Source organism: Halyomorpha halys, unplaced genomic scaffold (genome assembly GCF_000696795.3).
Source record: "Halyomorpha halys isolate HHAL.00 unplaced genomic scaffold, Hhal_1.1 Scaffold257.1, whole genome shotgun sequence".
NCBI classification, from domain to species: domain Eukaryota; kingdom Metazoa; phylum Arthropoda; class Insecta; order Hemiptera; family Pentatomidae; genus Halyomorpha; species Halyomorpha halys.
In genome coordinates, this window is record NW_027104967.1 from 373,693 (window position 1) to 397,966 (window position 24,274).

The following is a 24,274-nucleotide window of genomic DNA, read 5'->3' on the forward strand; positions in this document are numbered from 1 at the left end:
CCCCATGAAATATTAATAGCAGTTTTATGAATTGGTTATTTAAAATTAATCTGGGTTGTGCTACCAATGGTATAGCGCAGGGGAGCTTGAGTTTGTTATCTGTGAACCCTTTTTTTAGTAGATTAATGTAGATATCCAATTGAATAAAAAGTACAATACAGCATTTAATTGTATTTATTAATAATCTCAATTATTGGATCATAGTAGAATTGAATTACTACTATTATAATATTATATTACTATAGTACAGTATTTGAGGAGATATTTATATAAATATAGATAAAATTTGATTAATTACTGACCTTGAATTTCTAAACCAAATCAAATGTTTGTACTAACCAACTCTCTATTTTTTTCCCAAAGAAAAATTATAATTTACACTCCTCTTTACTAGGTTGTAATTATTTAATTTTTTATGAGTAGGTATTAAGGATTGAGTTTATTATACAATTGGTTTAAGTGCACAACTTATCGTAGTTGGATCAGATAGCCGTAATTACATAGGCCTGTAAACGGAATAGGATAAAAAAATACTTCAAGCTTTACAATAGGATATCTTTTTTCTTATGCTGTTGCTTATTAAAATAAATTATTTTTGTCAACAAACAAAAATAAAATATAATAAATAAAGAAAGAAAAATATTTAAATAAATTTATTAATTCACTACTTTCTCGAATATCTGTGCATAATAAAAATCTTTATTAATTATAATCGTTTTAAAAAGACAAACTTCATACCTCTGACATCATCAACTATATTCTATAAAGCTTCGAAACAATTAAAAAATAAAGTTATATAATATTTTTCTCTCTGAACTATCATTTAATTAATAAATAATTACTGGTAGTGGTTCAATATTTATGTTTTCGTACAGGACACTCTTAGGATATCGCAATTGATAAGTCAAAAATTCTTAGCCAAGCCAAGTGTTTTTACGTAAATTGAACATGATTTTAACACTCAAAAATATCGAAAATTAAATCTGATAACATCTAAGTGGTAAGGAAATGAAAAGAAAAAATAATAACAATTGTATAAAATAAGACTACAGATGAATAGGTACTTACATCTTTGGAATTCAGCTCTAGCTAACTAACGAGTATGAAAGTTTAAATGTTTGCTTTTTTTTCTCAAAGGCTGTTGTAGATTATTTGTGTGTAATAGCAGTTGCCAAAGAGTGTTAACGGAAGTAGAACGACAAAAGGATTGGATGCAGAGGCCAGCTCTTGTTCAAACACAAGACCGTGAATTTGTGGACAGAGGGCTACAAGAGCCCCACTCCCGCTCAAAGGATTCTTAATCCTGTGTGAGCCGCTAACCGCTGAGTGGGATATATTACAAAGCTAGCCGTGTATCAGCGCTGAGATCAGTGAGCACAATGGTAGATTTATATGAAAGGCCATGTAATTATGTAGTCGCTATTACCATTTAGATGGGGGGCAGGGGAGGGGGTCAGTTATTATGTAAATATGGCGTCATTATGCTACCCTCTGATAAATCTGAAAAATGCGTCGTCACAGCTAATGATATTTCTACTGCTTTTATTCTGTATTATTGGTTTGTGGGAGGAGTCGGGGTGTAAAAAGAAGTGGAGGAGTGGGGAGGATCAGCCAATGAGGGTGTGGCGGGGGAAGGGTGGGAGGCCAATGAGGAGCAGAGTCGGCACCGCCCCTCCACTCGCTCCCCCCACCACCTGACTCGGAACTGCGAGGCTATTATTACAGATCGGATCTCGGCCGTGTGAGGTTCGCGAGTGAGAGTGCGTTATGCAATAGCCGATCAGAATGGAACAGAACAACATGGAGACGGGAAGTGACCGTTCGGCGTCGCCTAAGGGATCGCCAGCCGGTGTGAAGCAGGAGTCCTCACCACGGGTACACCACAGCCCACCGCCACCAGTGAGCCAAGCAGGCGGCATGATGCGGTCGCACCTTCCTCTGCCGCCTCCGGGGCTGGGGATCCTCGGGATGGTGCCCCATTCCCCGCTGGACCTCATGGCCGTGGCACACCATCATCCACCTCCGAGGTCTTATTCCAGCCCACCGCCGATTTCCACGTCTGATCCCACTGCCAACGAGTGCAAGTTGGTCGACTACCGGGGCCAGAAGGTTGCCGCCTTCATAATTGCCGGTGACACAATGCTCTGCCTGCCACAGGCCTTCGAACTCTTCCTGAAGCACCTGGTCGGCGGCCTTCACACTGTTTATACCAAGCTGAAGAGATTGGACATCGTGCCGCTGGTCTGCAACGTGGAGCAGGTTAGGATACTCCGCGGCCTGGGTGCCATACAGCCGGGCGTGAACCGGTGCAAGCTTCTCTCCTGCAAAGACTTCGACATCCTCTACAGGGACTGTACTACTGCAAGGTAATATTTCATTGTTACTTTTTGGTCTCAGCAACACATGGTGCTCATACACAATTTTTCCTCAGTGACATTTGCATGATGTGTGACAAATATACAATGACATTCATACATCTTAGTGTTTTTCTACCAATTGACATTGCCGCAGGACACTTTCTTTATCAGACAAAATCTTCCGCAAAGTTTCCCCGTTTTCGGATTATACCACATATATTGTGATCAACAGAAATTTTATTAACATTAATTTGAACAATATAACTTAAAAAATCTCAAGGCACGCTTATCAATTTAATTGTCAAACGACTACAAATTCGTTTACTGCTCTGATACCAAATTTTACACAATATTAGAACGATTAACACTCGTAAACGGTTAATAATATGAAAAACAAATCAAAAAACTATTATTGACACTCCATAGAATTAATTAAATCAATTAAATTTTCTAATCTTGAAAAAATTGATTCGTATCCCGCTGAAAGATTCTTTTTTATAATTGACGATATTGCACAGTGATTGAGCTGTTTATCAGTAAATTTACCAACATAAACAAGTCATTATCAATGTAAACATCTATATGAGCCTCTGTTCTCAAAAATAAAATTAATGTTTACATTTATATTTAACCCTCAAAAATGTATATATAATATCAATAAACCCAATCGAAAAGTTAATTTCGAATGATTTGGAATAATTATGAAGAATAATTATTCCAAATCAAATATTAATGTACTGTGTTTACTTTGGTATTCCATCGTTAAGTGCTGTTGTATTATAATTTTTACAATTTTTTGTACAATTATTTCTATTAATGTCCATTTTATCATTGCGAGTACTTTTTGATTAAAAATAGATTATTATATTTTTTTTAAAAAGTACTTAAAAAATGCGGTAATTGAGTGAAGGAGAGAAGTTGGTGGGGAACAGAAAGATCTAGAATTGTATTTGTATTCGTCCCCTCCCCCCACTCCCACCACATTCCTCTCTCGGGTAACTTCAATTCCGACTGTGTCTCCAATTCCTCTCTCGCCGGTTATCAGCTTACAAATCTCCATTTGGACTTATATTTGCCATTCTAACGCCTATTTTAATTTGATAAAGTGTGATTAATTTCTTTTCTTTTTATTATTGTGTTGATAAAGCTATCAGAGGATGTGGGTTATATTTTTAAAAACTTCCATAATAATAACAGAATTGAAAAAATAATTACATAAATTTATTGCCATTTCATTATCGAATGATCGTTCAAAACGATCTTTCGTTTAAAGATATTTTTACTTTACTAATGTTCATCACACCTTTTATAAATACACATAATACCTGCAAACAAATGATTCAATATTTATTAAATGTAATTCCAAAATATTTAATATTTACTATATATGCAAAAATTAAAAATCTTAATCAAGAACAATACCATTACAAGATTTGGATAAATAATTTATTCAATAACAGCACAATTTAACACAATGTTTATGTCCAAAACTTGTAAAATATATTCCTTTTTTATCTTAAATATTATCGTTAAAGAGTGTTTTGAATTTCAAAATAATATATACAATTCCACAGCTTTACAGAAATCATTCAAATGCGATTTGAAATAATTTATTTTTTTAAATTGAGCACTTACTTAAAAAAATGACTGCTCAATAAAACATAACACACACATTTATTTTTTATTGCGATTGAAACAAAGAAGTTCAATTGTAATAAAAAATTATAAAAACTCAATTAGTTAGTAATTTTTTTAATTTCTTTAATGAAAAATATTTTAGGATTAAATAAAAACATTTAAAACTTTATAAAAATTTCTATTATTATTCTCTTAATTCCTTAAAATTTGCCGCTGTTAATTTGTCAATTTAATATGAAAGAGGATTGCTAACAACTAATTTGTTTATGTGTGATGGATTTTTATTTGTTTTTATAAAGAACATTGATTATAAAATATTTTTACGTCACTAATACGATATAATTTGCTTTTTCTTTCTGTACTTATTTTTTAATGATAATTTATCATCTAAATTTTCTTATTTTGATTGAGGCTTTCAAAACTACACTTGATAAACCCACCTGGTTTATTTTTGTGAAAAACCCTTTATGTAAATGATTTTACAAATTTTTTTCTCAGATTTCAAGCAAGTTTTGAAAGTGAATACTTACATGTCATTTATAAAAGGACTTTAGAAAATTGTTTGATATATAAATTAGTATTAGTTTTGTCTCCGAAAATAAGTTTTGTAATTAATTTTCACAATGTGAGATTGTACACTCTGATTTTCAACACTATAAAGATAAAATGATATTGAAAATATGACTGAATGTTTCTTGACTTTATTTGATTCTTGAACCAATATAATAATTCTTTTTAACTATCTAAAATCTAGTAAGAAAAATATAACGGCTTTGGGTTATAAATATAACATTTTATAAAATATAAGTTGTATAAAATCAACTTGTAACATTTAACTCACCTAATAGATGTTTGTTTTATTTATTTCATTTATTGCACAAAGACATTCTTAAAAGAAGTATTTTACCCTATTGTATATTATTGAATATATAATAACACAAAACAAATCGGATATGTAAAACTGATGTTATGCGTTATGCTCCATGCACTATAGTGTTAAGACCATCAAACGCTTTAATTTTTACTACAGATATACCTACTTCATTACCATTTAATTTTGAAATTTGTTGATATGATTATTCTTTATTGCATTACAAGTAATAAAATAACTCAAGTGTGTCATAATGAACATGAAGATCACTATTTATAACTGTAATGTTTTAATGTTTCTATCCAATAATCATATTAATTTATTTAGGTTCAAAGTTCATTATAAAAACGCTCTTTGGAAACAAAAAATGGAAAAAAAAAACTAGTTTACTTAAGAACTGAAACTTGATTTTATATGTAATTAAAACTTATATGTTAAAATATCAAAAGATATTTGAATGAATGTTTTCCATGAATAAATGCATAAAAAGATGTTTGTTCACAATAATAGTTTAGATTGTGAAAAAAAAATATGATTGAATATAGTTTTAAAAAGTTTTAATAATATACATATATAAAATAATTTTTCAATTTTCCTTTGTGTGCGTTCTTCCTTATGTTAAAATTTAAAAACTTACTATTTACGGTGGTTTTTAATTTTCCTTGTTTCAAATCATACGAAATTAGCTGTTTAATTTTATTTTGAGTAGGGGATTAGATTTACTTTTTTTTTGTTGTTACAATGATTTGAAAATAATCTGAGGCATCTCAAAATTGATTACCAGACCATATGGACTATTACACTGAAATATTTCCGCATTACTCCCCAAACAATTTCGAAAGGTATCTTTATCCATTTAAAGATCGTAATTTTTTCGTACAATTTCCTCCAATTCGGCAGCCTTCTTACCGAGGGACACATGCCTTATTGAGAAATCCTCAAACAGTTGTACATAATAACAGTAATTTTCCACCTTTGGGTTCTATAGGACGGCTAGAAACATTTGCTCCCTATCAAAAATTACCGCCTGTCCGTGGACATAGCTACATAAATCACGTTTGGGCTTCAAAAAGCGTTTAAAAAAATTACAAAAATTGGAGCATCGGGGGTCGGATTCGCGCGCCTGAAACAGTGGCCCTTTTAGGAAACGGATAATGATAGGCCTATTTAACCGAAGGGTCAGGTATCTTACCAGCCTACTAGGGTTTGCAAAGGGCAGAAAAATTGCTATTTCACTGCCAACCGTTTAGCCTAGGTCTTTATTCCGCCTATTTGTCTGCTAAATATTTACATTACGACAATTTGTACCTATGTTTATGGTACCTATAGAGGCGAAATAATATCTACATATAGAATTATAGTAACACAGTACTATTTTATATGTTTAATAATGTAAAAACTTTATGCAATCAACTTCTTTGTTTATCCGAATAATAAAATTTCGGAAGAGAATTAGCTTTGCATTAAAAAAAATATATATAAGAATTAATTACATATAGATAAAATTTAAAAAAATGACAATAATTTGTCTTAGTATTAAAATACTTAAGGGTTGCTATTTTCAAACAGTAAGGATTTAAAAAATTTTATTTATAAAAATTTAAATACTAGCATAATTAAAGCTTACAAGATTATAAACGTTCCTATATAGAACTAAAAAAAAATGAAGCTTTATTTTCATAGATTCATATATATCAAGTTCTTTATTGCATAATTGTCTATATATACAATCATTATATAAAATCACAATTTATAACCTTTACTTATAATATATTTATTATAATACAGTAGTTGGTTTATTGTATAATTTGTTTTAATTTTCTTCTTATTGTCCATTGGCCAAAATTAAATAATATCAAACTGGTTTTTAAGTAAGAATTATATAATAGAATAAATTTAATTACCACTACACATAATTATTGATATCTTTAAATTGTAAATATATAGGATATGAAGAGGAATCGATATGTAAAAATATAAAACTTGAATTAAGAAGATCTTATAAGACTCATAATACAACACTATGTGATTATGATGAAGTTCCATAATGTTACTAGGGGTGTAGCATTTGTTAAGTTTTTGGATCTATTTAATTTTATTAGAGATAACTAATTTTGTCAAATATATGAGTTATTCTAAAATAAATTAAATTACACAATAATAATAATATTCTGTATTTATTCTGGGACGAGTCCCTTCAGTATAGTATTATTATTTTATTATATAAAATTGGGCTTTCCTACCTCAGAGTAGAAAGAAAACATACAAAATATCAACAGATAAAAATAAAATATTATTAAATCAAAAATGTAACTTATATTATATATATAGTTATAATATAAAGATAAAAATGGGATACCAAAATACAATTTTTTTCTTCATAATGTTCATGAGATCCTTATAAAGCTATGAAACATGTGATATTTATATTTGTTTCCTACTAATAAAGTTTAATAAATAATAAGCTCTAACATCTTACTCAACAAGTAATTGATCTCTGAATCTCAAGAACCACAAATCCTGTAAAACTGAAATTATTAATGATGGTTAACTTTATGATTTAGAATAAGGCAGATTAAAAAAAAAAAATCTTACAGAAGGTGGCTTATAAGAAATAATTTCTAATATCTAAAAAAAAAATAACTAGTTTTTTAAATGACTTGAAAACTACTCTTCTAAAAGATTACTGCCGCTTATTTGAAACATGATGAAATTCTCAACAAGATTAAACTAAAATCATCTAAATCAGACTATCGCTATGCATTAGCAAAGGATGAAACCATTTTTATCTTTATATTAATATATAGAAGATGATACTCACTCACTTACTTATTACTATGTCTCAAAAACGACATTACTTATGAAGCAGAAATTATTAACGGTGTTTCTTCTTGTGCTGTAAGGCTGGGTTAAAAAAAAAAATATATATATATATATAAGTAGTGAGGTTTTCACTAGTAATTATAATATGGCACCTGTAAAATTATAATTCTAAAAATTGTTCGTTAATATTGTAAATAAAATAAGCCCTTTTTTATTTCTATTTTAAGAATTAATGAAGTACTTTCCGTCGACTTTTATGTTTTGTTTTATTCCATTAAACTATTACTCAATATATAAAATTAATTTAATCATATTGAAAAAGGTATGTAATATTTTACTAAAACAATATTACTTTATTAGACGGAAAAGAGGTAAATGAGGTTGAATAAATATTTGTTCTATCGTCTTAAAAAAACTAATCTTATACTGTTTATTTTTCTAGAAGGTGAATCTTCAGTAATAACACTATGGAGTAACTGTTGAGTGATATTATCAGCTAAGGCTAATATATTATTGTTGGAAAATTATTACCTGGTGAATAAATCACAGGGTACAGTTTTATTCCTTTATAAAGTGGACTAACTGTTAATAATTCTTTGTTTAATTTTAAGAGTCAAAAAGTAGATTGACGAAATTATTCTAGATATGGAACGATATGGTTAAAATTTGTACAATAAATTATTATTATTTATTCTGAATTCCACACCCCCAGCCTCCACTACTCTAGGCCCCCTTATTGTATGATATTTGGTTAAAAATTTGTTAAGCCTGTTTCTCACAAAATCAAATCATTCGAAATTATGTTCTATCTGGAATTGTATCAATTAATTAACTTATTGCTAACTTCACAGTCATCGCTTTAGAGTCTTAGGATGTTACAACAGAGATTTTTTATTTCCAATAAACTGATTTTAAACGAATTTTAACAATTATTTAAAAAATGCATGTTGATAAATCCTTTCATATATTTATTAAATACAATTATTATCCAAATAACATTTTATGTAGATATTAGATATAATTGCTCTTCTGTGTGGATAATACTATACAATAGGAATACAAAGAGAATTATCGGTATTGCTCAGTTTGATCTACTTAAAATATTAGTTTTTAAAATTATGGGTTTAAATTATTTTAAATTTATATCTAATTTATTTTGTTTTTTTCTTTACTAAGTTATATTATCCTTCAATTTTTTGTTGAATAAATATTTTTAGTTCTGATTTAATTTTATCTATATATTATTGTAATAATAAATTTTTAAATCTTCACATTTTGATTCATTTGTCTTATTTACAAGAAAAAAATAATTTAGTCTGAAGTTTACACTTATAACGATAAAAGAGCTCTGATATTACAATTCATGACGGTACTTCCTTTTGGAATTTTTTTTTTATTATTAACCTTAAAGGGGTAAGAATAAATAATAATTGCTTATGACTAATTTTGTATTTTAATTCATATCCCCCTGTTTTAATTGTATTTTTGTCTCAAAACTAACGTTATGTAATATCTTATGTTATTTGAGAATAGGCCTTGTTGTTTAATGTTTTGTGAACTCCTCTAACGAATCTTTCATCTAAATCCTACTTTAAATAAATAGATATAATAAAATTAAATCAATTTAAATCGTTCATATTAATAAATTGTGTTTAAAAAACTAACATTTTCAATAAGGAGGGACGGAGTATGCTTTTCCCGGTCTGTCACACCAGCTTCACTCCAGACTTTCTGTCCTATTTATTGATGCTCTACATCTGTTGAGAATGCATCCGATAGATAACTTCGATACGCCATTTTCAATTTTAAAAATATTTAATAAAATTGACTTAATTATTAATAAGAATAAAAATTGTAACAGTGTTCTGGTTCTCTTTGATTATATTATCAATGATATCAAAAATATAATTTTCCTTTCTTGTCCAATATTTTTTTTATTTAAAACTTTAAAAATCATTGCATTGATAAAAAACAATAAAACATTAAAATTTGAGTTGCAAGTCGAGCAATCTTGAATTTATTCCTGGGAGGTTTATATTACAAATTCTGAAAATTAGCCAACGTTGAGTATTAATTAACAAATAATATTAAAGAATAATTTTATTAAATTATAAACCAAAATACTATGAGTTAAATAAAAAAAAATTATTTAAATTTTCAAAGGATGAAACAAAAATTATTATTTTCAAGATACACAAACAAGACTTATCTAACTAGAAAATGTTTAAAGGTCTTTAAAATTCTGTAATGTGTATATAAATTTAAATGTAAATATAAAAAATGTTTATATAATATATAAACATACATAATATAATACAAAATAAAAAATGTTCATTTTAAAACTATAATTTTTTTATTCAATTTGAATTTTTTTATCAAACCATGAAGTCTGATAGATTTTCTATTTGGTGTTAGGTGTTTAAAAAAAATCTTTAAAAATTCACTAAGCAAAGCACATTAAGATATTTAAGTAATAAATACCTATACCTCAGATAAAAATAATAACAATTATTACTAGTGTATAGTGATAATTTTTTTTTCATGTTGGTTTCAATTAAATAATTGTAAAACTATAAACAGTGTTTTATTTAATTAAGAATATCTTATATTTAATATTTTTAATTCCACTTCTTGTTCTTAATTATAGATGCTGAAGAAAAAAAATAAATAAAAGAAACGTTTACGGTATCGCATAACATTTGTTTTTAGGTTAAGTCTTATTACACTTTGATTTTTTAAATAGAAAAAAAAATGACCCTTAATGATTTAATAGCTACTTAATAGTAGTAGAAGTTAGTTGTAATTTACATTTCTATGCTTAAAAAAGTCGAATCCCGCCATCGCTGACAGCTAAAGTAATTGGTGTCTTCAGGAGTCCATTTTGAAAAGGTATAATACAAGAGTGAGCGGGCACAATCCCAATTTGCTATGTTAATTCCTCCATTTTATCACCAATGTTCCCTGATATACGCTCAAATTATAACTCTTTCCCAGGTCTAGAATCAAATGAGCCTTTATAATGATCGAGGACTGGGGGCTCCTCTACACTTTTTATATATACTTCACTTTTTTTCTTATTATATAAAGGTTAATAATAATCATGGGAACGATTGTAAAATATGTAGTTTTATTTTCTTGTCAATGGAATTAGTGTTTTTTTATTTAATTTCTCCGAACATGAGGATTAAAATAAAATAGGCTTGCATTCCCTGTAATTAGGCCTTCTGAATCATCTCTAATTTGAGTTTTCCTGCTGTAGAAAGTTTCATCTGAAAAAATTCTTCAGTTGTTACAATATTTCCCGCAACAAATGGTCTATGGACATAAACATTTTGAATCAAATAAAAAATTTAATGGGATCAATTGTTCATTAGTATTAGAAATGATAAATTATGAATTTTAAATTTTAAGATTTAATTTTGGATGTTTTATTAACTTCCATCTATTTATACTCTATTGATTTTTCTTTTTATATATAAGTCTGTATTAATCTGCCCCTAATTTCAATCAAAAAGTTTTGTTAGTTTATTAAAATGTTAAAGTTTATTAAAAAGCAGTAGGACTAAAAATTCAAATTTTGAATTATTAATAAATTAATTGACAAATTAATTTGTCTCCAAAAATTTAATTTTCTAAAATAAAATTAATTTCATAAATAAAAAGAGAAATTAATTTCATTTTTTAATATTTATTTAATTTTTAAATTTGGAAAAGTCTACCATAACCATAACCAAATAACCAAATCTCACTGACAACTAATTTTAGCGTGCATCGTTCAATTATCATGTTACTGTGTATTACTTACTGAATTTTAAATAAGAATTGAATACATATAAAATACAATATATATTTAATATAGAATAATTTTTAATATTTATTTTATTTTTCAACATACTTTATCCACTGCATTCCAGATTTTGTTTGATTTTATTTCTTTCATTCAGTTAATTTCTGATATACTATTTTTTTTCTTTTCAATCTTATCTTGTGGGTTCTCAGCATTCCTCAGGGCTCGTTTAGGTATTACTTATTTTATTTAATTAAGTGTTTGAACAACTTAACTTTTGAGAAAATATAATGAATTGGACGATTTGGACTAGGATTATTTATGTTTCTCTAATTTGAAATTTAAATTAATTTAAGATTACTATACAATTTTGGCATCCCTTTATCGTTAAAACTTGTTTTGAATGTTATAATTATTTATATTTCTTATTTATAAAAAAAATAGTAATGAAGGAAACTATTTATTACATTGCGATTTACTATTTTTCTAAGGTTATAATACACTGTTAGATCTCCTTATCGATGTTATAATTACTTTAATTTCTTATTTCAGAAACAATTAAATTGATAATTACTTCATTAAGTAGGTACTCACTTTTCTAGTATTTTATTAAACTTCTATGAAGACGTTTTTCAACACTTAGCAGCTGCAGACAAGTTATGATTTATAAGGTGTTAAAAGTATTTATAAGATCTAAATAGGATAAAACTGCTAATGTCAATAAAAAGGAATAAAAATAATAATACATATTTGTGGTTATTGCATAAATTGTTACACTTCGTAGGTAGTCCCCAATGGTTTAATCAATATAAACATTTACTAGATATTTGAAAAAAATCAAACCGTCGTATACATTTTATGATGGAGGCAATGAAAATACATTAAAAAATAAAAATTTAATTTTTTCAAATTTAATGTTCAAACAACGTAATAATTTTCGCTTTAATTAAAAAAATTTCGGTTGCCTACCGATATATTAAATATGCCTGATAATGTACCGTCATGGTGTTTAATCATTTGTAGAAACGTACAAGCACGATTTAGTTGAAAATAATAAATAATTTTGAACAAAATAAAAATAATTTTATAGCTTACTCACAATTTCTACCTTTTATTTATTTATTTTTTATTTCATCGCATTACTTTTTTTTTAAAATATCTTTTTCTGAAAACTATTCTTTTCCTACATATCTCTATTCTTTATGTAATTGTCTATATTTCAAGGTTAATAACTTTATTATTGGAGAATAATATGCATCCAGGTAATTACTATAATAATTGTATCCAGGAAATTAATTTTTCCATGAGTAAACGAAAGCAATTGAGGAAATTAGAAAAAAATGTATGGAGGTTTACAGGGTCTGAAACTGATGATTCAACTTTACTCTTAGTATGGGCAGAATAGGTTGAACCATTTTTGAAATAAAGTTGTGCCAATGAAAAGACGTTTGTGTATGCTTAAGCAAAAATTATTGACAGAATTTAATAGATTCAATGTGAGACAGACTAGGTACCAACAATTCTACAGCTAAAACTTATCCACTTTATTTTAACATTTTCGCTTTTTAAATAGGTGTTCAAAAATCAAAATTTGCAATAAAAATTGAAGTTATTTACATAGAATACTCCAATATTAATAATTTTTCAAAAATTATTATTTTATTTATTATTATTATTGATTTTTTATTTTATTATTATTATGTATACTATAATATTATTAAATAAATAAACAAATTTATTTATTATCATTATTAAAGATTTATTAACTTTTGATGGAAAACTTTCCAATTGTAATAAAGATCCTTTAAGAGGAAAATTTAATTAATTCACAGCGGGATGCATTTTGTTAATAATTCCCGAATACGAGATAATTATTTATGAAATATTCAGATTATTTAAATATAATAAATTAATAAAATGGAAATGTTATGTGTATCTTTAAATTTGAATTCAATGAGGTTTTGAAGAATTGTTGTATATTTTTTTAAATGTTATAAAAATATGGCAATATCCGTGCTGTGAGATATTTCACTGGATATTAATTGTTTAGTATTCCAGAGGCACGAGATTAAATTTGCAATCAGTTATTGGAATTAATTTATTTTCCATTGAGTCAGCTCGACGGATAGCTTTTGTAATTTGTACGCTCTCTACAAAGGGATAATTTACTTCATTAACTTCTAATTTGCAGATCTCTTTGTTGTATTATTGTCCCTATTTCGAGGTGAAAAGGCTCAATTCATCTGAGTTTAGTGTATCTAAAATAAATATAATTTTTACTACATAATAAAGGGTGGTTAAAACAGTAATTAAAATACTTTTGATTATTCCAATCATGATTATAATTACCAAAATTCATTAGTATAAATTAATCTGTTTTTTATTTATCACATTTCTAATATATAGCTAATGATTTTTACTATACATACCTATATATCCAATATATAATATATAGTAAAAAATTTTAGCAGGTACAAATATATACATATGTATTGTGTATGTGTACATATACAATATACGAATACAAAATCTTCCTCTAAACAGAATTCCTTTATTTTTTATTAGAATTAATTAAACATTTAGCATTGTGAAAAGTAATAACAAATGTATGAATATGAGCTATGAAATAATTTGATTAATAACCATAGGAGAAAACAATTTTCAGACAACCGCCTAAAACAGACTGGATCGTCGGAAATATCCGACGATCTCTTACGATTTTATGACACGGCCTTGTTTTGTTTTGTTAAACAGATGTATTCCTGGCAGGAACAGTTGTTAATTGTTCTCAACACCTAAGTAAACACTTAAAAACGATTTTTTATTGCAACAGAAAAATAAAAAAAATTGATCAAAATAGTGTCTTCAATTTTGTTGTTAGAAAAATTTGACTATAAATTTTTATCTTGTTTAAACAATAATAAAACGAAAAAAATATATTATACCTGTTTTATTTAAATAATTAAAATTGATAATTATGAAATAATATTATACATTATAGTAATTGACATTAAAAAGATTTATCAGTTTTTTACGAGTTTTGTACTGGAAAGAATTTAAACTCAGCATTTTTATTTATTTGTCCTCATTAGTTATTTTGGGAGAACGAATTTCCTATTTTTCCTCCCAGTGAATTCGTCATTGACGTCAATGTCTGTTTGTTCCTTCTAAATGATCTAAATCCATTTCCAATGTCCAATAATGTTTGGCAGCTTAATCGCTTCGTATATTGGAAATTATTTGATATGACGTATAGTTAAACCGAATGGACAAAAATGGCAACATGGCAATTAATTTTCAGGGTTAATTAGGAAAAGAACAATCAAACTTTTTCACAATCGAGAACCTTTCACATTCCTGTCCTAATACATTACATATACTTAGAAGTTTATTTATTTCCCATTATCTTACCAGTAATCATGGAAACTTAATTCGAGTTTTTATCATCATGTTTACTGAATAATCTTTTATAGATTTCCTGGTATTTTAAAGAATAATAATTTCATTTCCTATACTATTATCTGAGGACATCCTCCTTTTGTGAAGATTTGGAAAAGAAAAATCTACCAGTGTTTTCGAAATGGACTCTTCCCTGTGAGGGACTTTCATAAGAGTAAACAGAGAGAAGACACCCCTGATGAGACTGACCACATGTAACTAACTATGAATATTAACTGCCTGTTAAATTTTTAACAGGATCCTTTGGTGGAGTGGCCAAGTGGTGGCAAATCCGACCGCTCCCTTTTGAAATATTAAACAAGCCGAGGGTGGTTGTGGGGTGTGACAGTGCTTCCTTCGTTAGGCATCGCGTTTAGATGTGGTAATGGCTGCGAAATCTTTTGGCAATTGGACACTGTTATTATGGATGAATGATGTTATTTATTTTTATATCATATCGACTTTGTTTTCCGGCAATATAGGGCTTGTCACCAGCAAGGCGGTGCTCACCCGTCTACAATATTCCGCATAAGAGGCAAAAGATCTCTTCGCCCCTCCTATTATTATGGATGGAAATATATAATGGATTCTAATCAAAATTCAAAATACTGAAAAGAATTGTGCTCTAAAAATGAACCTCCTCTTTTTTTATTTCCTTTCTGATTTCTTTCATTAGCCTTTTCTCTTTTCATGGGATTTCCCATTTAAAGTCCTAAACTGGAGGAGAAAAAAATTGAACGGCTGTTATTTAAACTTCTTTTTCCATGTCGAAGGACTTTTATAATTTTTAATACTGGTTTACTTGGCCATGTTCTTATCAAACACGGTAACTGAAAACATCAAAATGTTTACAATGCTGAAATGTTTGTAAATTGTAATTTCATACCTTCATCAGGCAACCCTTACAAAATCTAAACACAAACATTATTCTTTTAACGATGCAAATTTACTAATAATTCTTTTAAAAATCTACGAAATTGGTACTAAATATTCTGCCCAAATCCTCGATTCTTGTGATATAACATATTTTACAACGAGTGTCTCATATGTATGGACCAGGGATAGATATATATGGCAAGGTGATAAGGGTCTTTGTTACTTCAACTGGTTTATGAACCAATATAATATGGATTAACGGGTTCGAATCCGGCAGATAATTATTTATTTTGTTACTGTAATCGTGGCAAACTCTGTGGATTCAGGAGCTCTCAGGAATCCACTTAGCCTCATAAAGTGGGTACGCTTAATTGAGGAAAAATCTGGTGGTTTAGCGTCATTTGGACCCAATCACCTCCTTGCACTGTTTTATTATTATATATTATATTTATATAATGTATTTCCCTATTCAAGAAGGTAATCAGTTATTCTAGTGTGTATACTCAGATATCTCGTTTGCTACCAGAATCACCGACTACTAATCAATAAATATGGATTAGACCTCCCGCATTATTAATCGACATTTCATCTAGCCTTGTCAATAATAAATATTAGCAATTTATTTCGCTTATCGAGTGTACTTAAATTAAACCGTTAATATATGAGAGAAGGCGTAAGGAATTATCAAGCTTATTTCATTCCTCACTATCGATCCGACAAAAATTAACGGACGTAATCCCATTGGCCATATTGCATGATAGGTGTCGGTGTCCAATTATTTCCAAGTCCTATCGATGCAATTAATTCCATTGAGATGTTCTGTTATTTATGTCTCTTGTTATAATTTATCTGTTTGGATTTGTTTCCGCGTTTCAATTATTACCGCGCTCTATTATTATGGGCAGTATTTCAAATTGTAGCCGTGTTCCCATGACAAACAGTCCCTTCCGGTATGGCCCATTTCCGAAGAGGATGGGGAACATCTTGTCCGCCGCTAGTTTTACATTCGTGATTAATGGTTCACTGTTCTCTTATTATGAATCGCATATCCTATCAGCGGACCTCTTCTCTGAGCCAACTCAAATTTAAGCAAACAGAAAGTTTCGATATATTATTTAAATTAAGACACGTAATTATGAATATGTGAACATTTCGTAACTAGTAGTCGATAGTGTTTCTTAGAGAGAAGAAATCGCCAATTATTTGTTCTCATGAAAGAAAAAACAACGCTTAATTAGTAATTGTTGTATCATTCACATAAACAATTACGTAAACCGGAATCAAAAAGAAAACCTAGAATGAATAACGACACTTTTGACTGGGAAATTGTGTTATTTAAAATGTTTTATTAATTGTACATTGATATATTATAGCTTATGCTGTAATACCTTGTAAGCCCGAAAAAATCGCATCATTCAGGACACGTCTTCTTACAATCACCGTTTTTTAGGGTAAAATATAGGATATCTATTTACATTTTTATAATACCATATAAAATAGCGTAATTAAAAATAAATATACATGGAGTGAGAGGAAAAAAAATAGTACAGAGAAAGCAAATATGAAGAAATATTACCCTATTATTTATTTTTCGATTTAATTATTAACTTATAAAATCCATTTTGGTAATTTAACGTATAGACCGCAATTTTATCCTGTAATAAATATTATCTATTACTAAGTATTGATTCATCGAGTTTAATGATTCTCCGTCTGGAGAAAATCGAGTTTATTGAGAAAAAAATTACGAGTTCTTGAGAAGAGGGACAAAAAGCAATAAGTGAGATTTGATCATTTTGGTTTATTAAGATCTGTGACAGATGTCTGCCATAGTAGTACTATCACAGACGTGAGACAGTATAAGATAATGAACTTCGCTACCACTTCAGGTTGTTTAATTAATGCTACAAATTGAAGATTAAACAATCAACAAGATGGTACAGTTCTCCGTCAAGGCGTCTACATGTGACAGTTGCCACGGATGTACAGATCATTGATAGTTCTACAACTAACAAAGTACTATAGTTTAGACGATTGAGTCGGCTCTGGCAACTGTCACTATTATTACTACTTTCATCGTTAAATCTGAATTTACAGAGTGTATAGAAATCACTTTTTATAATGTCAGGTTTTTAAATTAAAAAAACAAAACAAAAACCAATCGTATGGCAAAAAAAACTCGGAAAGGGAGGGCCAACATCCCCCGGATTGGGGTGCGAGGACGACACCCCGACTAAGAAGAGTCGGCCCCTGAATGGGTGACAGTGAGAGGAACTGAATGGGACACAGTCAATGACAGAGGGAACTGAATGGAGTTGGCGGGGGATGCGCAGTTCCATTTCCACTGAGGACTGTGCTCTCTCCCATTCGGCCCTCTGCAGCTGAGCCGGCACCCTCTCTTAGTCTCTTGCCTCCTCCGAGACCGTAATGGAAAGCGATCGCGACAATATTTTATAATTATTTTTATTTTTATGAAACTAAATAAATTTATAGGCGACTAAAAGATTTTACTTTCTAAAATAAAACTGAAACGAAGTATTAATTTTCTATGCTTGGTCGAGCCTAGAAACTGAGTCTGTTTTGGGAAGATAACAGACTGGAATCCTCAAAGCCTAACACAAATAAATTCTTATTTCGTAAATAGTCAAAATCTTTAAAATATTATTCTTATTATTGATTCTGTCTACTGTGATGTAGGAAACAGTCAAAAATGTCCATTAAAAAAAATTGACTAAATATCATATAATAGTTTATTATTTGAATTAATCTTAGATTATACCAGTGATTAATAAATAATAAGTTGCAATTCCAAAATACCTCCAATTGCTTGGAAAATAAAGAAAAATAGAGTGTTGTGGAGAGGTAAACATATTTAGCCCTCGAACTTTTACTAGCAAGTTCTCCAGATGAACAAAGTAACAAAATAATACAAGGAAATGTAAATATCCTTAAAGTAAATGGAAGATGATATAAATTCATAGGAATGGTACTAGATAATCCATCTAGATTCTATTCATTATTGATAATTGTATATTGAACCCAGACTTGTATAAATGTATATTTGTGCTACATTAAATCAAAAATATACCTCTAAAGTTAATTGGCAAGATTTTAATCAATGCATTTACCCATATGTTGATGTACCATTATACTATACAACATTGATAGAATTTTTTGTAGGAAGTTAGTCCGGTGGCGGTCAATATAGGTATCAAAATAGTAAAAGAAAACTATTTATTGTTAACCAGCGTTTGGAATTGTTTGGCGTTGGCCACTTTGCAGGGCTTCGTCAGAGCTAAATGAAAAAAAAACAAGATACTGATAATTAGAATTAACAAAATATTAAAATAAAACCATTACCAATCAATTGTTATATAAAAGAGAATTAACTAGGTGTGATAAAAGTTCTAAATACAGATCTAGACTAATAAATTGTAGGAGACTACTCATTAAAAATAAATAAATATGGTAAAGATGTAGGTGTAAAAGGTAGAACCGATAGGTGAAGTAGATATGGTATAGGTGAGGTATAGTAATATTTAAAAGGGAGGTATTAAGAAAACGTTAGTTAACCATTGTTCTCTTTTACTAGATACGTTTATTGACTGCCACCCGGACTATCTCCTTCATATCAGGTCAACTATCATTTGTCAATATGATAGAATTCTAAATATATAATCTGAAAATACAGTTGATTATTGATTCCAAACGTTGGGTAAATTCTTATATCAACTGAAATAAGGAGTGCATAAATATTACCCTGTTATCTGAGCTCCTACGTTTCTAAACGCCCTTTAATTTATGTCCAAAAACCGAAACTGGCTAGTCGGCAATAAAATCAGTCCAGCGTTTTTCTCCCATTACATTGCATTTGATTCACTGAAATTGAGGGCCGTAATTATAAGAATAAGCAATAAAATCGATCCTCTCGATTAAAAGATCATAAACAATTTTTTAAAAAAATAATTTATATTAAAAAAGGTAAACCAAAATTTATAAAAAGTTTAATAACCAATTGAAGCCTTTGAGGTTGGGATTAAAAAAAGGCGCGAGCTGGCCAGATCAGATTTTTTAATAGTTTTTATTTCGTATTACCGAAATGTAAATTGAGTTGTTTGTCTTATTTTAGAAAGTTAGAGTTTCATATTTGGAACACTGCCATATTGGAGAAAGATGAATTACCTTGTCTAATTGTAGGTTTGGAATCGGGACAACCAATTCGTGTGTCGCCGGAGAAGAAACATGGGGGTTCGTAAACTTGTTCGATTGGTAAAAAATATCTGCTGAAATTAATTCGAAACTTTGCGTTTTTCTATTTTTTGTTTTTTTTTTGCCAAAAATGCAAATTACATAAAAATTAAAGTGGAACGGAAAGACACATGCAGGAGAAGAACTAACGGAGAAATGATTGCAGAGACTGATCTGTTTTGAATGCAAGGAGGTTAAGATGGGTTCCAAGTAATCCATCAGGACGCCTCTACGCAACAATGAATGCCAGTATAGTAGGGAACAGGCCACGTGGGAGACGAAAAACCAGACGGATAGAAAGAATCAACAAGAGATCTGAAAGAGCTGCTTGTAGCAAACTGGAAAGCAAGAGCCCAAGATAGGCAGGCGTGGAGAAGGCTGGTTCGGGTGGCCAAGTTCAACAATGTCTGGAGAGACAACCGAAAAAAATATTGTTACGAATTAGAATTTAGATGCATTTTTCATCATCATCATGAATCACCTATATTATATACACTTATATTAGATTTAAAACTATTTTTTCTATATTGAGTGGGGATAGAAACATACTTCAAGTATGATTGCATTATATTAAGTGAAAATAGTAATGTTACCAAACCTGGACATGCGTTACATCCAAATCCGCCTTATATCAAGTCTACATGTTCTTTATAATTTAAAAAATGATATCCAGTATTTCTGATCGTTTATTTATTTATTTAAACAAATCATCAGATTTTCTTTTGCATCAATCCTATGCTTTAGAATTCACGGATCGTTTTCAATTCACGTTGATTAAATCCACCCTAAAAAAAAATGTTTTAAATCGAATACTGGGGATGCAATATTAAATATGTATAGGAGTTTATGAAGATGTGGTGGTGAGGGGGGTTGTTTGGGAATAAGTTTACTGTAAGTTTCGCAGAAGGGATGGAGCCTCAGAAGGAATCTCCAATATTAATAATTCCTTGGGGATTTATCAAAGGAAAAGGATTAGGAGTCAGACCTCAAGTTTCATCCTTGACTTCATTATTAAGTCCTCATAGGAGATTCCTATTGAAGTATTAGTTTCTGTTCTTGTTCGTGATTTGGAGCCTTCGGGGTTCCGAATGTTGTTCTTTGTTAAGCCTTCAATTTTTCTTTTAGACATTTTACATCATCATATCGAGTTCATCTTTTATGGGATCATCTTGAACAAAATGTACATCTTAACCAAGTCTTTTTTTTTTCCTATCATAACATTATCTGAACCACATTTTAAAAGCATAAAAGGACATTTAACAAAGATAGTCGATTGTTATTAATTTTCAGAAATCGTTCATTCGAAATAACATACATTGAGCTTTCAAATGTTTTCCGGAAACAAAACGAGGAAAAATCCCTTCTTTACAGTATCGACTCCAACAGCAAAAACAACTACTGAAGCTGCGGGTTCGATAACCTTAGTTACTTCGAGAACTGGATTAAACTCTATTAGCAGTGAAAGTATAAGGAAAAATTAGGTGTTTTTGATAAGATATGGCAACCTTCGGAATTCGAAGTAGCTACATCACCAAAATATCGATGTTCCTTTCGATACGATACTTTTACTAAATTATCGATACCCATTTCACACTCATCCAAATTCTAGTAAAATATATTATCCCAGTACATGAAAAACTAAAAACGTTAAAATAAAAAATAATTTAATTAAAAAAATAAACCTGACAATCATAACCTTATCTAATACTACTATTGCTTCCAGGCAATGAGATGTTATTGCATATATTCTTAAAGATATTAGTGGATCTTGAGTGATTTTGTAAATAAAAAATGATGAAACTTGGTATAGATACTGAGAAAATTTTCACTTAGTTCTCAGTATCTAAACCAAGTTTAATAATTTATTATACACAAAATCACAATATAGATCTATAGATTTTTTATATAAAAAATCACTAGAAACCAAAACCGAACAAAGGAATTCATACAATATCATTGCTGGAATTTTCTCTCCCATAAATCTCTCCTACAATATCCCGAGCTTAAGCTGTTGAAACAAACTACCTTTTGTATAGAGTTGAAGTAGTAATTGACGTTGGAATTACGCTGAATCTTAATTGGTAACGTGCGTTTAACCAATCAAGATCTTGCCGTCAAAAGGCCAAACTATTAAGAGTAAATTCGAAAATGCGACTACACCGTAAATAAGGGTGGTAATGGTAGAAAATACGTGGAGTAAGGAAAGGAAACAGAGAAAGAAGTGGAGATAAAGAACAGTTCGTTATTATCCACTGAACAGCAATTATACTCGGAGTAGTTATCAACCAGTAACTGCTATTCACGCACGCGATACACCTTTTGGTCGGTGGATACTTTTTTTTTTCGTTTGGTTTATATTTAAGCTGACTGCCAGCTGCTAGATTCTGGGTCGAAATACACTTAATTTTTATGTTTAATTCCTATGTTAATTATAAGATAAAACCAACCATGTTTTTTGTATTTTAAATCGAATTAATTGGGTATGTGCAACACGTTTATAGCTGTGACACGACCTATGGAATAAATCAATCTTAGACATAATTGTGTACAATTGTGCCATTTATTCGCAAGACATCTTAATTTTCCTTAATTTTATATTTTAATACATCTTTTTTTCCCCCTATATTCTGTTGTACTAGTTAACATAAAGAAATACAATGATATTATTAGAAACATTCTTAGCTGATTGAGGAGTTTAGTTAATATAGCCACTTAGGAGAAATGAAGGATTGTTAATCAATTAAAATTCTAGATCTAAAAGTTATTTAATTCATTTCAAAAATATTTTTTATTAACATTCGTTAACATTATTTTTGTGGAACAAGCTAATAAATTTTCATTCATTCTAGTTCTCATTGAAATGTCATTTTATGACTTACTTATTAAATCGTTATATTTCATATTATTATCTAACACTGTCTCAAGTGTATCACATTTAGGGGTGGCCACAATGCGGTGGTACTGTAAACATATTTTAATAATATCGTAATGACAATTGGTCTTTGTTCGTTACAATCATAAGAAGATAATAATGTCAAGAATAATTAAAACGTATATAGGCTTCCTGACACGCACCTTAACCCATTTTTACAGCTTGTTTTACTTCATCTTGAAAACATTTACGTATAAAGAGTAGAAAAATATTTAAAAAAATAAAAAATATGTCGGGCTATATTTTAACTCTCGCTAAAATGTGGAGTTGGTGTGGGCGACCTCATATTTTTAATTTCATTTCAGTCTCATTGCCGTGGTGTAACCTGAAAATTGCCGATCGTTTGAGATTCTTCCTTATAAAGACGTCAGAGAAGATTGGGCCAACACACGGTTGTATTTTCGATTCTTCACACTTTAACAGCCACTCGTGCTTCTAGTTAACCCCAAACATATATTTAATGATTTTAAAATGTCTACTAATGAAATGAATTTAATTTTCATATTTTTATGGTTTTTATTAAATAATTTCTATGGTAATTATCCGTATGTTTAAAAATTTTGTCTGCGATCGTATTTCTTTAATGTTTTTTATGAATTTAAAAAAAATACTTAAAACAGTGTATACCAATATTGTGTGCCTACTAAAGAAAACAAGTGACTTAACATCAAGAACCTTTTGATAAAACTCGATGATGAATCTGGGTAACCGGTTCCTACAATATCGATCTTGATTTGGTCTCTGGGGGTTTGCTCCAGTGAACTGTTCCCTTGCTAGAAATGATACTCCTCTACACTAATAGATTTCTATAGATTTGTAATTACAGATTCAAATAACTCGAGATAAAAAAAAGTAGGTAAAATAAGTTAATTTTTCTCTAATTCTAAATAATTACAGAAGAGGCGTATATTTTAAATTGCATATGCATACTCCATGCTAAAAGCATATTTTATACATTACGTTATACATTATGTAGGTACTAGATTTGTGCTAAAAATAAAAAATTATTTGCATTTATATACCTAAAAAATTATAAAAGAAAGAATAAAAAGCAAAGGTAGGAAAAATAAAATATAGTGAAATATATAAATACACAGAATAAAATAAAAAATTATTATTTAAAGTATTTACAAAACTATAATGATGATAATTCTTTAATCTTAAAACGTTATATATAAAAATATATATTTTTTTTTATGGCACCTAAATATTATTGAATTGATTATGTGTGTGTATAACACCTAATAAAATACTACAAAACTAGAAAAAATAAATAAAAAAGAAGACGATATAAGAATAGGGTG

The 24,274-nt window shown here is 29.1% G+C and overlaps 1 protein-coding gene across 8 annotated transcripts in view; it reads left to right on the forward strand.

Moving 5' to 3' along the window:
* Positions 1-1,733: 1,733 nt before the first annotated feature.
* Positions 1,734-24,274, forward strand: part of dac (dachshund) — a 334,381-nt gene continuing 311,840 nt past the window's right edge. For all 8 annotated transcript variants that reach the window (XM_067046543.1, XM_067046576.1, XM_067046550.1 and 5 more), the window contains exon 1: positions 1,734-2,366. In XM_067046543.1, coding sequence (XP_066902644.1) covers positions 1,786-2,366 — 581 coding nt within the window. In that variant the 5' untranslated portion in view covers positions 1,734-1,785. The remainder of the gene's footprint in view (positions 2,367-24,274) is intronic.